The sequence below is a fragment of the Lygodium microphyllum genome, chromosome 27 (assembly GCF_053477565.2).
Source record: "Lygodium microphyllum isolate KBCC chromosome 27, Lygodium_microphyllum_v1.1.10, whole genome shotgun sequence".
Lineage (NCBI taxonomy): Eukaryota > Viridiplantae > Streptophyta > Polypodiopsida > Schizaeales > Lygodiaceae > Lygodium > Lygodium microphyllum.
In genome coordinates, this window is record NC_141161.1 from 92,616,357 (window position 1) to 92,632,054 (window position 15,698).

The following is a 15,698-nucleotide window of genomic DNA, read 5'->3' on the forward strand; positions in this document are numbered from 1 at the left end:
TTCTTGCCCAGATCCAGCCTTCTTAACTACCTGTAATTATCTTAGGCTTATCAAGTTCCTACTAATGTAGAGACCCACAGCCGAGGAAGCCCATCTCCCTCCACTCTTTTGACATCAACCTAGGTATAGATAGTAGAGCCATGACTAGACTAATGATGAGGACAACCCTACTTCCCTCCTTTTGCCTAGAAATCTTAGAGGATATGAGTGATACCCGTTTCACGAGGTGCAATCATCCTTTCTAGTCACCTACACCTCTGAAGGCCCGGGCCAGTATTGAAGAATACCTACAAAGTCACGCATTCCTATCTCAATGCTTGTGACCACCACATAATCCAGCTGAAGGTGATAGGCATTAGCTAGGACATCTTCCTTGTATGCAATTCTTCAAAAAAAAAAGAGAAGAAAAAGAAAAAGGCATGAGGGCTCACTTCACTCACTACACCTAGGGTTTACACCTAGCCCCTCCCCCACTTCACGCTTAGGGCGGGTAGGACTTCCAGACTTGTCACCCTAAGTTTTGCACTGCACCTCCAACAACACAAGAACTGGGTCCTCAAGTGTGGGACATTACCAAGGGCTTACCCAAGGTTAGACCCATCTCCGAGTTCCACTACATATGTACTTACACCACATCATGAGACAGACACACCCCTTAGGGAGTGCACAACTTTCTCTTGCAGGCTATGATCGTGACTCAGTGAATGGCTACCCAGCTAAAGAAGATCATCCATGACATCCGCTAATGACCACAAATTTTTCCCTGAGTCGGAAAAGACACCACTATAGTAACTTCAGGAGCTTTTTCATACTCTGATGGTTGGATGGACCAACATGCTTAATGTAGCCAACTATCTGCCTGTTAATGGCTACCATGACTGAACCAAATCAAGCAGAAGGAAAACTCAGTGATGGACCCACCATTGGCATAGATTTTGGAACCTTATATTCTCCAAATGCATGTTCAAACCCCTAGACCTGCGGATTGCTTATTGATTAAGTGCTTTCGGATCATCACAGGATGCACGGTTACATGGTTCTCAACAGTTGGCTGGCAATGAACAGGATTAGAGATGCCCATGCAAAACCTTTATCAGCCCGTCGCAGAATGGGAGCTACAACTGTGTGAGAAATGCCAAGCATCTTCATGAAGTCTAAAGCATGCCAGAATCTCTTCCGGTCATCGTTAATCAAACTCCATCACCTCTCATTCACAAAAGCACCTTTTGATTGTGGTCATCTGCCCACCAATTCCACTTAGCAATAACCCTAACTATCCCACTACTCCCCACCACAGCGCCATGGGACTAGCACTTAGCTAGGAGGGGGGTAATGGTTATCGCAGCACAAAGGAGCGGGAAAATGGAGCAGAGGAGTGGGAAAATGGAAAAAGGAGATAACTGAAAGGGCACAGGACAAAGGAAGGAAAAGGTGCATCGGATGGAAGTCAGACCCTAAAAAATTGAAATGACGACCTCTCTAGAAGGCCTCAATGTCGCCTCGAGAAAAGAAAAGAGTAAAAGCACACCATTAATTGTGAAAGCGCTCCCGAATCCCTTTAAAAGAGTGCCAAGCTCACTCCTGTGCAAATTGTATGCACTAGTTGGGAATGGGATGAGTTAGAATGGTGGGAAATAGGAAAAGAGGGCCTAGGCTAATGGCCGGCCATGTAAAAAGTGGGAATGACTGCCCAAAAAGTAGGGCATGTATATAAAGTTCAAAAGTGAATGAGAAGATCATTCTTGTGTGTGGCCAAAGCTTCTTCTTCTTCCTCTCTTGTTTCTTGCCTTCTTGCTTGTGCTTGAGTGAGGGATTGAGGGAGTGTGAGGGAGTGAGTATGTAAGAGTGAGGGATCATGGAGAAGAAGCTTCCCATCTTCTCTCTTCATCTTCTCTTCTTCTCTTCTCTTCTCTTTTCTCACACGGCTATGGAGGATGGAGCTTGACGGAGAGGACTTGAGGTTGCTTGAGCTTGCCACAAGGATTGTGGAGCTGCCAGAGTGCAAGAGAGAGGAGGGAACTTGATCAAGCATCAAGGTAAGCTCCCTACACCCGTTTGCGTGTCGACTGTGTGAGAGGTAGCCATGGCAGCTCTGCTTGAAACACTTGATCAATAAGCGGTCCGTAGGTCTCGGGGTAGAGCTCCATAGCTCCCCTTCAGATGAAGACCATGTCACCTTCGACGAAGGATCTGTCTTGTCGTTTTGAGTCAGCATAGGCCTTGTGTCTATCCTTGGTAGCTTGAATGTCTTGTCTTATTGATTTGATTTGATCATCCATGTCTTCTAGCATCTGTCTTGAAGCTTCTACCCTCAAAGTTGGATCTGAGAAGCTCAAAGGGGTATGACAATCATGCCCATACAATGCTTAGAAAGGGGTCATCTGAATACTCTGTTGGTAAGAAGCATTATAGGCAAACTCAACTTGGGGTAAGTATTGAATCCACTTTTTGGGTTGGAGACAGTAGTATGCCCTAAGAATATCTTCAATTTCTTGATTGAATCGTTCTGTTTGACCATCAGTTTGGGGATGGTAAGATGTGCTGAAATAGAGTTGTTTCAATGGCCTCAAAGATGGCTCTCTAAAAGTGTGAGGTGAAAAGAGAGTCACGATCACTAATGATTCTTCTGGGTAACCCATGAAGTTTAAATATTTCCTTGATGAATAATCTTGCGATGTATGAAGCTTTATAGTTCGTCTTGACAGGGATGAGATGTGCAATCTTGGTGAGCATATCTACTACAACAAAAATAGAGTTATATCCTCCCTAAACTTGGGGTAGGCCAACAATAAATTCCATACTAATGAACTCCCATTTCATTTGTGGAATGTCAAGTGGTTGCAATTTCTCAGGTATTTTAACATGTTCTGCCTTAATGCATTAACAAGACAAACATTTCGTGACATATTTGAGTACATCTCCCTTGAGCCTTTCCCAATAATAGCTCTTTTTGACTGTATCAAGGGTCTTGGCATAATTAGGATGCCTTGAGAAAGGGAGTCATGGGCTTCCCAAAGTATCTTCTACTTGAGAGTTTGGATTGCAGGGATACATAATCTTGTCCTAAAGTAGACAAGCCCACTACTGATGGAGAATTCTTGATACTTCGTCTTTAGCTTCGGGTCTTGATCCTTGATGGGGATCTCCCTTAGCATTTTCTGATAGGCTGGGTCATGATATGCCCATCGTTTGCTAGCTCAAGAATTGGATTGTTTGGCATTGATAGCTTTGTGGCTAGAGACCTTGTTGTTGATGGATCTTGCAAAATGAGAGAATTTAGAAATGCCTTGCGACTAAGTGCATCGGCAACTACATTCTCTTTTTGAGGCCTATATTTGATTTCAAAATCATATTTTTCTAGCACTTCGATCCATCGACGTTGCCTCATATTGAGCTCATTCTGAGTGAAAATCCATTTAAGACTCTTGTGGTCCATTACTAAGGAAATTTTGTTACCTAGCAAATAATGTCTCCAAATTTTGAGAGGATGACAACCAATAGCTCCAGGTCGTGGGTAGCATAATTCCTTTCATGGCTCTTTAATTTTCTTGAAGAATATGCTAGGGGATGACCTTCTTGCATAAGCACACATCCTAAAGCAAGTGAGCTAGCATCAATTACCACTTCAAACTCCTTACTAAGATCAGGAAGTTTCAGCATGGGTGATGATACTAAGTTTTGCTTTAGTTTGTCAAAGCTGCTATGTTCAGCCAGGTGACCATACAATTGCTACTTGCTTCTTTAGTAGGTCAGAGTCAGAGGTGCTGCAATGAAAGCATAATCTTTGATGAAAATTATGTACCACTCTGTCAACCCAAGAAAACTTCGTATTTATTTGATAGAAGTTGGTGTTGGCCATTCCAGAACGTCTCTGACCTTAGGTGGATCTACTGAAATTCCTCCTGCTGATACAATGAATCCCAGATATTCAATCGGTTGCTTGAAAAATGCGCACTTCTTCTTCTTGGCATAAAGCTTGTGTGCTCTCATTGTTTCAAAAACAATGCGAAGCTAGGGTTCATGATCTTTTCCCTATTCTGAGTAGACTAGGGTATCATAAAAAAAGACGAGTACAAAGTCATCAAGATAGGGCCTAAAGATATCCTTCATTAACCTGTTGAAGGTAGCAAGAGCATTCGTTAGCCCAAATGACATCACTAGGAATTCGAAGTGTCCATACCTTGTACTAAATCTGGTCTTCGGAATATCTTCTTCTTTGATCCTTATCTAATAATATCCCAATCTGAGATCTATCTTTGAGAAGATCTTCGGCCCTTGAAGATGGTCAAGTAATTCATCTATTCTTGGAATGGGATAATTATTATTTTTGGTTGCTTGATTCAACCCTTTGTAGTCAATGCATAGGCGAAGTGTTCCATCTTTCTTCTTTTGGAACAACACTGAAGCTCCCCATGGAGAACTGCTAGATCGGATGTAGCCTTGATCTAACAGTTGCTTGAGTTGCTCTTTCAGTTTGATAGCTTCTGGGATGGACATCTTATATGGCCTATTTGCGATCGGTGCGACTCCTGGCACAAGTTTTATTTCATGGTCGACTTCCCTTTGGGGAGGAAGTTCTATCTGATCTTCACGGAATACGTCTGCATATTCCTTTAACCATGAAGGTTCTTCTCCGGATTCGTGATTTTGATCTAGCTTATTTAGTTTAATCAGATAGATAGGTAGACCCTTTTGAACACCTTTTATTATCCGTGTTGCTTTTGCCAACTATATTTTTGGCATACCAGCCTCACCTTGAGTCGTGACTAGTTCCCCTTCAGAATTTCGGAAGGAGACTTGGCCCTTCCCACAGTGGATGTGGGCATCATTGGGTATTAGCCAATCCATTCCGAGTAAACATTCGTGGACACCTAGGCTCATTACCCTGAATCTCACAAAAGTTGGCTTCCCACCCAGTAGGAATTTCACCTTAGCAGTTTGCCTAGTACAAGTTACCTCACGACCATTTGCTAATTCCACAAGTAAAGTAGGTGCATCTATTGTGGCTATCCCTAATCTCTTTGCACAGATTGGTGAGATGAAGGAATGTGTACTACCACAGTCAATCAAGGTTTTCAAGCTTTTACCTTGATATTTTAATGGAGTTTGAATCACCGAGAATTGGCGATTTGGACCCTTCTTTTGAAGAGTGGCGTGAACCATTGCCCTCTCAATGTCAGCATCCATGGATGGGTCTTCTTCATTGTCCAACGCCTTGGTGGAAACACTGGAGGTCCTCCCTCTGGCCATAAAGGTGGTTCCTTGGTCATGAATGGCTCTATTTTAACCTTGGAATTGTCCCTAGCGATGCCCTCTGCCAAGCTTGGGACACTTCCTCTTGAAGTGTCCGAGCTCATTGCAATGGAAGCAGCGTGGGTTGCGATCATTGCTTTGTGTTGGGACAAAGTTGTTGACAACATTGACTCTAGCTTTCTTTCTTTGGCCCTGATTCTGACCCTGCGCTCTCTTATTCTGAGCCTTAGACATGCCCTTATTCTGATCTTTGTAAGGCCAAATCCTATTGTTCCTTGGTTTGGTCTGCACCTCTTGTATTATTGGAGCAGCTCGAATGAGTGGGTCTTGTAGGTCCATTGGGCGCATTGATTCCAATTGAGTATTTATGGGTGGATTCAACCCAATACAAAATTTTGACACATGTTGTGTCATATCCATTGGGGGTGCATACCTTAAGAGTGAAACAAACTTCGAATAATATGCTTCCAGGGATAATCCTAGCTTCTTCAAGCCATAGAATTCATTCATCTTTTGTGTGCAGTAGGCATGTGGCAGATACCTCCCTCGCATAGCTTCCTTAAGCTTATCCCAAGTGACTGTCCCCTCCAAGATCGCTTGGTCTCTGCACCAATGTTTCCTTAAGGGATAATCCTAGCTGCTTCAAGTCATAGAATTCATTCGAATAATATGCTTCAAGGGATAATCCTAGCTGCTTCAAGTTATAGAGTTCATTCATCTTTTGTGTGCGGTAGGTAGGTGGCAGATACCTCCCTTGCACAGCTTCCTTAAGCTTATCCCAATTGACTATCCCCTCCTAGATCGCTTGGTCTCTGCACCACTGTTTCCACCAGAGTCTCGCTTCGCCTGTAAGCTTAAGTTTGGCGAGCATGGCTTGGTTAGCAGGTGTAGTTCCTGCTGCCTCAAAATAGTCCTCCATGGACTCAATCCAGATCTCGACGTCAGCTTGAACAGTCCTTCCCTTGCCATCAAAATCGGGTGGCTTAATTTGTTTGAGAAGGAATTTCTTCTCTTGAGCCACAGCTGGACTTAGTGCAGGAGTCGGATTTGGAACCTGCGCTTGGGGTTGCATTTGAACAATAAGATTCTTTATGTTAACATCTTATCATACGTTCCCAAATTATGTTAATATGACTAGCACAACTTTTTAGCTAAGTGATTTAATCATTTAACACCTTAGTTAATATTTATGATCAAGATAGACAATTGTAAAAAGTCTTATTTAATCATGAAGGCATAACCCCTTGAGTACATTTATTTTGGATAAGTAGGATAGGCTGATTGATACATCAGTTTGAGGAAAATAGGATTGTGTTACAATGGGCTGTAAGGACGGAATAATAATATGGATTGGGGTCATGGATTTTCAGGAAACGGTAAGTCATAGGAAGCTTGGGGTATCCCTTCCTTCGATATCCGTTCTTCTCGTAACGCCCTATCACTTTGATTTTGTTAGCAGAGATCACCTGGGTCACTTCTTCATAGACATACCTGTTTTGCTTGACTTGCCGACCGGTAACGTGCAAAGTTGTGTTTGCACGAGCTTCGACAAAGATGAACAACTTCACGATCTTTAAATCCTCCATCCACTTGATTCTCTTCAAGTTGGTCTGAAGGTATGCGAGTTAGTGGCCTACTATGTAGTATATTCCTGAGTCTTCCATCCATCTCCACTCCACATACAGGGGCAAAGGATTATAGATGCGGTCCAGAACATTCATCATGCCAAGCCTCTAACGATAATTTGAAGCATGCATTGCAGTCATGAACATGACCCGGAACACCAAGAACAACCCAACATCCATAAGTGAGTAAAGAAATGTTTTCAGTAGAAAACAATGCTCTTTTTTACTCACCCTCCCCTATTTATCCCCTTATTTCCTTTTATTTCCTCCATTAAGTACCCTTATAATCTTTAGATACTCGTTAGTTTGCTATGATACCAACTGTAATGTGTTCGCTTGTCCACTTGTGGGACATGTCTTAGTAGCCCATCAGGAGGGGAGTCTAGAAAGCACCACCTGGCACTCGCAAGGAATGTCACAGGGTTTGCAATCTAGGTCTTCCTGAGTTTGCGCTGAAGCGGAAGTATCCAACCATTCCCACTTAGGACTGACTTGAAGTCAGGGTTTCTTTCCTATCATCCAAGTCTCTAGAAAGTAGCTAGCGTTGAGCTCCAAATGTACTACTTTGTGTAGGAGCAACATAGTCGAAGCGGATTTATGCTGCACTTGGTTCATGGAGAATGGGAAATGAGAGGGATGCAAAGCTCAACCTTTTTGCCCATAAGGCATAGTCACATTCCGCTCCCCTAAAACATCATAAATCAGGATTCTAACTCTACTGACTCTAGGTCTTCACAATCTCGTTATCATGTCTTTTGAGAAAAGTTCCCAGCTAACCGGGACCACCCTTCCGTAGGATGGACCCAAGTCACGTCGATCGCACTTTCCTCAGGTTGCTTAGCTATCTAATTACCTACCACATTATGTTTGACATACAAAAGCAGCTTCCTTAATTACCCAATTTAAACACAAATTCCTTCACACAACTTAGGCACTGACATAAAAATAACAATGTCAAGCAAGTTCATTTTCCAAATATTTGACCTTTTTTTATCATAGTCTTGAAATACATCAAGTATCATGCCTGAAGGCTATCCCGGCAAAATCAACAGGATTGCTGCTCCAAGTTTTGCCCATAGACTAGTAGAGCCTCAAGATCCCACCTCGAGTCACGTCTGCCTCTTGTGTGGGATCCCGAGGTAAGGAATTTACAACCAGAGCCTCCCCTGGCACCCAAGCATCCTCCCGCTCCAAGCAGCACCCACAGAGAGACCTCTCGTGGGGAGTTCGGTCCATGTACCCGGCACAACTAACAACCCCCTTGGATAGAGCCAGGTAGATAGTTGGAGGTAATTGAACTTACCTCTCCCTCCAGGCTTTTAAACTAAAGCATTTAGTTTTTTTCCTTGAATTAGTTCCTTGAGCAAAGAAGTTCAAACAATGTACCTAAGAGTACAACCACAATCATTTCAGTGGTCATTCATACGATCAACGACTAAGGTGTGATTCCTTCTTCCTGAATGCTCCCAGCATTCGATCCTGGATCGTTTGCGACTTGGTGAGATTCCAAGGGCTTGGAAAGCTAGGTTGCTTGTTTTCCCTTTTTCTTTGTGTTAGGGTTTGTGCTCTACCGACCCTAATTATCCTTACCTTAGGTCTCCTTGTAAAATAGATCTTGGACAATTTGCTTCACTTGGTCAATTTGCTTCTTGGCAATTCACAATTTTCCTAAGTTTGACAAATCGGACCTCAAAAGAGAGAGTTGTAGTAGGGCGACTACTCGACTTCTTAACGAATCCTAATTTGTAATTAGATCTCACCTCTCTTGGCCTAAGATGTAGTGGTAGCATCTTATGATTTACTTGCAATAGCATCTGACCCTACAGACTAGTTGCACGAGATAGGTAGCAATGCCTATCTTGAGGAATTACATCCCTTTGTTTGTCGATATTACTAGTATTCGTGCCTGGTACCCTCTCTTACTTACAACATAGGACGATCTAAGTATGAGAACGCTGGGTTAACTCTGTAAGCACAATACTAAGCAACATTTTAACTTATCTTACCCTATCTTTCATATTGAATGTAAATATCGTTACATGCGTCTTGCATCCTATATGCTTTTCATCAAATGAAATATAACCTTTTTATTCCTCTCCATAGCAACTACCTATTCTTTAATTAAACATTCTCCTACGAATCAACCTATTTACGGTCATCACAAGGGTTTTTCTTTTTTGCACAAATGCATTGTGCACAACATAACTCATTCTTGCCAACGTAAGTTACCCCATGCAAACCTTCCAATGCACATGAGCATCACAATATATATTTAACCTATGTGCGCAATGCGACTAGGACATTATTGCATGAGTGCATCTTTTAACACATGAACCATATATTCACGAATGCAACAACCTTTCATCATGATGGTGCGAGGAATATAAGTACCTTGTCATGCAATTTAAAACTTTTCAAAAAATAAATAAAGGGGGGGTTCTCATGGGAGAGATGTTTACAGATCACTATATATCAAGAATCTTGAAGAAAGTACCAGGATTGTGAAGATTGAAGGAATTCTTATGACAACTAGTATTGCTTATGGAATACAGATTTTGGGGGAAAATATTTATTTCAGCCCATTCTTTCATACAAGAGCATTTCATCGTATTGAGGGGCATTGGGAGATTACATTGGAGATGCCCTTGAAGCCCAATAGCCAAGAGATAAAAGGATTCAGGATATTGGGCACCTCACCTATCCATTTGAAGAGACACTTCTTGAAATTTTTCTCTTAATGTCTCTAATAACACAATATTAGTGAGTTTGGGAATCTCCCAATTCCCATTTTTTGAATATTAAAAAGGTGGCACTTGGATAACATATCCACAAGTTTCTCAAAACCATATGATGTGACCTATCATTGGAAAGCGATTGAAAAATGGAATCTATTGAGCTATAGAGCGCTCAATTTGGAGTTATAGTATCCAAGCTATGACAAATCCAAAGATTTGACCATGTGTTCCAAACTTATGGGAAATTCCCATATTCCCCAATATGGTGTTTAATCCTATTTCTTAATCTTTAATCCATTTGCTAAAACAATATTGATCCAACATTTACCTCTATTCTTAATCTTTATAAATATTTGCATTTTTAGAATTGATCGAATTGAAATCTTTCGATTAGAAGAGAAAATTATAGAAGTATCAATTTGCATTCATGCTTGAATCAACCTTAAGCCTATGGATTGCTTCTCTGATCTTTGGTGTTTTCCCTTATGATAAATTCAATATTGTAAAGGGGTTAGCAAGAAAATCAATGTCACCAATTTCTAAGGTATTTCCTAATTCTATTCATCTAAATCCTCAAATTACCATGCTTTCCATTAAAAGATCAAAGCTCCTTTTCCATTCATGTGTATGATTTTTGTCTTTGTAATTCATTATTGAGCTACCATGTCTACTATCTCTATCAAGAAAAAAGGTGGGTGTCAAGGGAGATACTTGAGGAAGAACTTTGCACACCTCTTGATGATTCAAAGCCCATGTAAGGAGCCCTATCTTGTCCTTTTATCCCTCACATGGTTACTCACATGTAGAGGACTAAATATGAAGGAAACTTAAAGAAATTCTTGAACAAATAGGGCATTCAGAGATAGATGAAAGAAATTTATAGGTACTATAGGTATAAAGAGGGCATTACAAGTTTCTATTGGTATAAGTAGGGTCCTACATAGCACTCTGAGGTTCCTATAGGTCTCACATGGATTCCCACATAGTTTATGGGTCTCAAAAGGTGATACATGGCATTTTTAGACCAAACAGGGTTCCCAGAGCGTGCATATCTATTCTTGAAAATCACAAAGTTTGACCTACATAAATTTATGTCCTCGTGCTAATGAAAAAGTTGATAGCTCATTTTGAAGAGGGCTCAATAGAGAAAAAAAAAAGTTGAAAATTGATCAAGAAAGAACTCAACTCAAGGTGGTCAAAATTTCATTCCCATGGATGTTTTTAAGGAGCACGAAGAGGATCTATGATTTGAATATGGGGAGAAATGCACAACGAATGGTGAAATTAAATGTTTGTATAAGAAGTCCAAAGTCAATAGTATGTTTTTCATTGAAGAATCAGGAGATGAGGATGAAGCCCCACTTGTGATGGGTTAGATCAACTCTAGGATTCTTTAGAGGGATTTTCTTCTTATCTGGTAAACATATGCCTTTTGATTTGGGTGGAGATGATTCTATCAAGCTATTGAATATTTCCACTTCAACTTATTCAATCTCAATAGATGTTTGGACATGTTCAAGAAGCTTGATTACAATAAGAATTGAAGGGAGAATCCATGGCAAGATTGTGTACATTTTGCTGAATAGCAATAGCACACATAGATTCATTAATAAATAGGAAATGAATAGATTGAAATGTTTTTGCACTAAGTTCAAACAACCTATTAATGCACAATTGGCTAACGAAGATGAAGATATCAACACTCCCCCTATACTTGGTTGAAAACTATGTGATACTATTGGACATAATTACATTGGGAATGGACCCATTGATGTTATTGTGGGTAGTGATTAGTTGAACTGGTTTTTGGGAAACATTATGATGGATTTCTCTTAGATTTTGTATATGGAATTTATAAAACAAGAATAGGTATTATACCTAGAGGAGATAACAAACTACTACTATGTTTAGGTAAGTTTATATTTAAAAGTCCCATTAGGCTTGTTCAAAATCTTGAAGGGGTCTTCTACAATAACAAAGAGTCCCATCAAGCAAGAAATGTTAATAATAGGTCATCACACTTAGTTTTGACTTGATATGTTAATAATGTAAATCCTAATATTCATGTTAACATAATCCATGCCCCACACACTATAGTATTGGGAGAATAGATGCATCACTCAAGAGTTATCTTTTGTCACAACCTAGAGGCCAAGAAAGCTCTAATAGAGGGTGGAATAGAAGATGGCTCACCTACAACTCTACTCCTAATGGCATGAATGCATTACCTTCTCTATCAAAATGAATGGACAAATGTTACAAACACTTAGGGTTTCTTGATGTCACTTTTAGTGATCATCTATGCAATCACATGAGGTTTTGTTAGAAAAGATAAAGGGACTCATGGACTCCTCACACCTAAATGAAAAGACAATAAAGTCTATTGGAGGACATATATTGTTGAACTAGTGGGTGGGTTGGAAACCTTATCAAAGACGAAAGCTTTTGTAGAGCTTGTAATACTCCATTCTTCTCTAAAAATTTTACTCATGAAAATACCAAGCTAGAAAGTGGAGAATATTATCAAGGATTTTTGTGAAGAGAAGAAAGGACGAAGACTCAATAGAAGAAGACTCAAAAATATGAGGAGTTGGCTTTTAGCTTCATTAAAGTGGAGAGATTCCCAAGGTTGTGTTTTTGTACAATATACATATATAGTATAATTGTAGAGGATGATTCTTATCATGTGTTTATCATGTAGCCATTAGATTTAAGTAGGGACAAAACTTACCCTTTTATGTTCATTCAAGAATTCTATATTTTTTGTTCTTGGTAATAACTAGTCCCTTGAGCCCATTTTGAAATGTTTTTAGTTTGCATTGAACAAAATTTAATCATTAATGAAGGCTACAAAGAATCATAGAAATATTTTTTTTCCTATAATTTTCACTAATATTCCTCTCAAGTAAATGGATCTTGTGAAGATACTCTTCAATGGATACTAAATGAAGCTTTTTTCCATTTTGCATTTCTTAGGTCTCTCCCTATGATGACTCAGAACAAAATCCTCCTTATAATGACGATAATGATGGTACAAACACAGAAGACTCAAGTACAACATTTATGTAACAAAGTGAGCTTGAGGACTACTGAGCTTGAAGAAGGTTTATGTATCAAAGTAGTGCATAGATGACAAGTGCATGCTTTGAGTTACTCAATTCTAGAGTTTAGGAAAATATTAATTTGGTGTTTTTAAACCTAATATTTAGATATACCATAAGTTTATCTATATACTTTTGTTATATTTGTGAAAGTATTTAGATACACCATAAGTCTATCCACATACTTTTTTTCATATTCGTTAAAGTATTCAAAGAATATGGGATGGTAGAAGTCATATTCAAGACCTATGGCAAAAGCACTTCGACAAAGTTTATGTATTCCCCTAGTGAGAATTGAAATTCACAGTACCATTCATAGTAAAATTATCATGACTTTTTTTGTGCACACCTATCATCACACTTGTAGTAATCTCTCTCTCTCTCTCTCTCTCTCTCTCTCTCTCTCTCTCTCTCTCTCCCCTTGCTTCCTCTCCCTCTCCCTCTCTATCTACACACACACACACCCCTACAAATCATGGACCATCTATGACTTTAGATCTTACACTCATGTTCACACTTGTTTTCTTACAACATAGCTTTTGGAATTTGGAAAAAAGTCATGATTGTAGAATAGTTTAGCCATGTTGCTACATTATGAAGTATTGTCTATTGAAACTCTAAACAGGTGGTAAGATTTAAAAGTTAGGTGAGTATGTAAATATTTAAGTACACAAGGAAATTGGAACCTTGTGATGTATTTGGAAAAACAGGAAGAGAAAGGGATGTAGTACTACCAAAAACTCAAAAGCGGTAAATCATGGTGCACACATCTTATAAATCCTTGTTGGATAATATTTAGAATTTCAAATGTAGTTAGCATCTACTTTAGTCACATGATGTCTCATATAAAAAAAACTTTAGTTTTTTAGAAAAAGACAAATTGTGAAGAAATAATGTTTCAACTGTAGGTGAACGATGGAAAATTTCTATGCTATCAAAGACTCTATGTTGGGAAATCAACAATATTACCACACTCAACACAAGAACAAGCTAGCATATCACGGTCCTCACTTGACACTTTTTGCACTACATAGGATGAATTTCACACTACATCTAATAATTTTCTTGACATCTGTGTTAGTGTAACTTTTTTGCAATGCATGTTTAGACACTTATAGCAATGGTATAGTGAGAAAAAAAACCCTACAAATTTTCCACTACATTTCTTTTGCCATGGCAAAGTGAGAGAGAGAGAGAGAGAGAGAGAGAGAGAGAGAGAGAGAGAGAGAGAGAGAGAGAGAGAGAGAGAGAGAGAGAGAGAGACTTATGTGAGAGAGTAAAGAAAAGGAGACTAAATCTTGCAAAGAAATACATCTCTAATATATTAGGAATTAATATTGAAGAGAGTAAGGAGAGAATCTAACTTTTAAAGGAAACCATGAATAAAAAAGATATTTTGAAGACTCTTAAGTCACTTGAAAATGTGGATTAGAAAGGCCCAACTCTCAAAGAGTTAGTAAAGGGCTTAAAAGATATGGTAAAACTAGGTGAAATTGTGGAGACATGTGAAACTATGGGTATTAGCTAGAAAGGTTATTGTGCTATCTCTAGATTATGGTTCAAGCACCTTAGATGTAACATGGTAAGTGCATTTGGGCTACCTTGAGCCCTTGCAAATTTGGTTACAAGGATTTCTAAGAATCATAAGATTCCATATACTTTTGGAAAGTAAATTCATATTATTGAAGGGCCTATGCCTTATGAAAAGCATCAAAGAAAATCTATTTTTGAATGCTATGTGTTAAACAATATATGCGTTGATTTAAGAAGAGTGCAAATTATAACCATCCATGTGTATAAACTTAAAGTAGAAAAATGTTATAGTAGTTTAAAGTTCTTCTTGAAGTTGGATGAAGCATGGATTCAAAAAGGACAACAAATGAATCGAGTTAGCATTTGCACCATGAAGTGGGTATTTGACCCAATCTATAGAAAGTATTTTCCAATATTTATAGAAGACCAATTTTCATGTGATTGCATAGATGATCACTAAAAGTGACATCAAGAAACCCTAAGTGTTTGTAACATGTGTCCATTCATTTTGATAGAGAAGGTAATGCATTCATGCCATTAGGAGTAGAGTTGTAGGTGAGCCATCTTCTATTCCACCATCTATCAAAGCTTTCTTGGCCTCTAGGTTGTGACAAAAGATAACTCCTGAGTGATGCATCTATTCTCCCAATACTATAGTGTGAGGGGCATGGATTATGTTAACATGAACATTAGTATTCACATTATTAACATATCAAGTCAAAGCTTAGTGTGATGATCTATTATTAACATTGCTTGCTTGATGGGACTCTTTGTTATTATATAAGACCTCTTCAAGATTTTGAACAAGCCCAATGGGACTTTTAAATATAAACTTACCTAAACATAGTAGTAGTTTATTATATCCTCGAGGTATAATAACTAATCTTGTTTTATAAATTCCATATACAAAGTCTAAGAGAAATCCATCATAATGTTTCCCAACAACTAGTTCAACTAATCACTACCCACAATAACATCAATGGGTCCATTCCCAATGTAATTATGTCCAATAGTATCACATAGTTTTCAACCAAGTATAGGGAGAGTGTTGATATCTTCATCTCCGTTAGCGAGTTCTGCATTAATAGGTTGTTTTAACTTAGTGAAAAAAAATTTCAATCTATTCATTGCCTATTTATTAATGAAGCTATGTGTGCTATTGCTATTCAGAAAAATGTACACAATCCTGCCATGGATTTTCCCTTCAATCCTTATTGTAATCAAGATTCTTGAACATGTCCAAACATCTATTGAGATTGAATAAGTTGAAGTGGAAATATTCAATAGCTTGATAGAATCATCTCCACCCAAATCAAAAGGCATATGTTTACCAGATAAGAAGAAAATGCCTCTAAAGAATCTGATGGACCTAAAAACGGACCGGCACTGGCTCATGCACTAGCCGGGCCTCGTCACTACGCACAAGACAACCCCTCGGCCTCGCCGCCAGG

At 39.1% G+C, this 15,698-nt stretch overlaps 1 protein-coding gene across 3 annotated transcripts in view; it reads left to right on the top strand.

Annotated features, from left to right (window-relative positions):
- The window catches only part of LOC148012605 (uncharacterized), a 99,862-nt gene that overhangs the window by 64,616 nt on the left and 19,548 nt on the right, over positions 1-15,698 (top strand). Inside the window, exon 7 of one of the 3 annotated variants that reach the window (XM_087669551.1) lies at positions 12,590-13,047. The exons of 1 other annotated variant lie outside the window; for it this stretch is intronic. In XM_087669551.1, coding sequence (XP_087525677.1) covers positions 12,590-12,682 — 93 coding nt within the window. In that variant the 3' untranslated portion in view covers positions 12,683-13,047. Of the gene's footprint in view, positions 1-12,589; positions 13,048-15,698 lie in introns of those variants that run through there. One more of the 3 variants, XM_087669554.1, reaches the window with a different exon arrangement.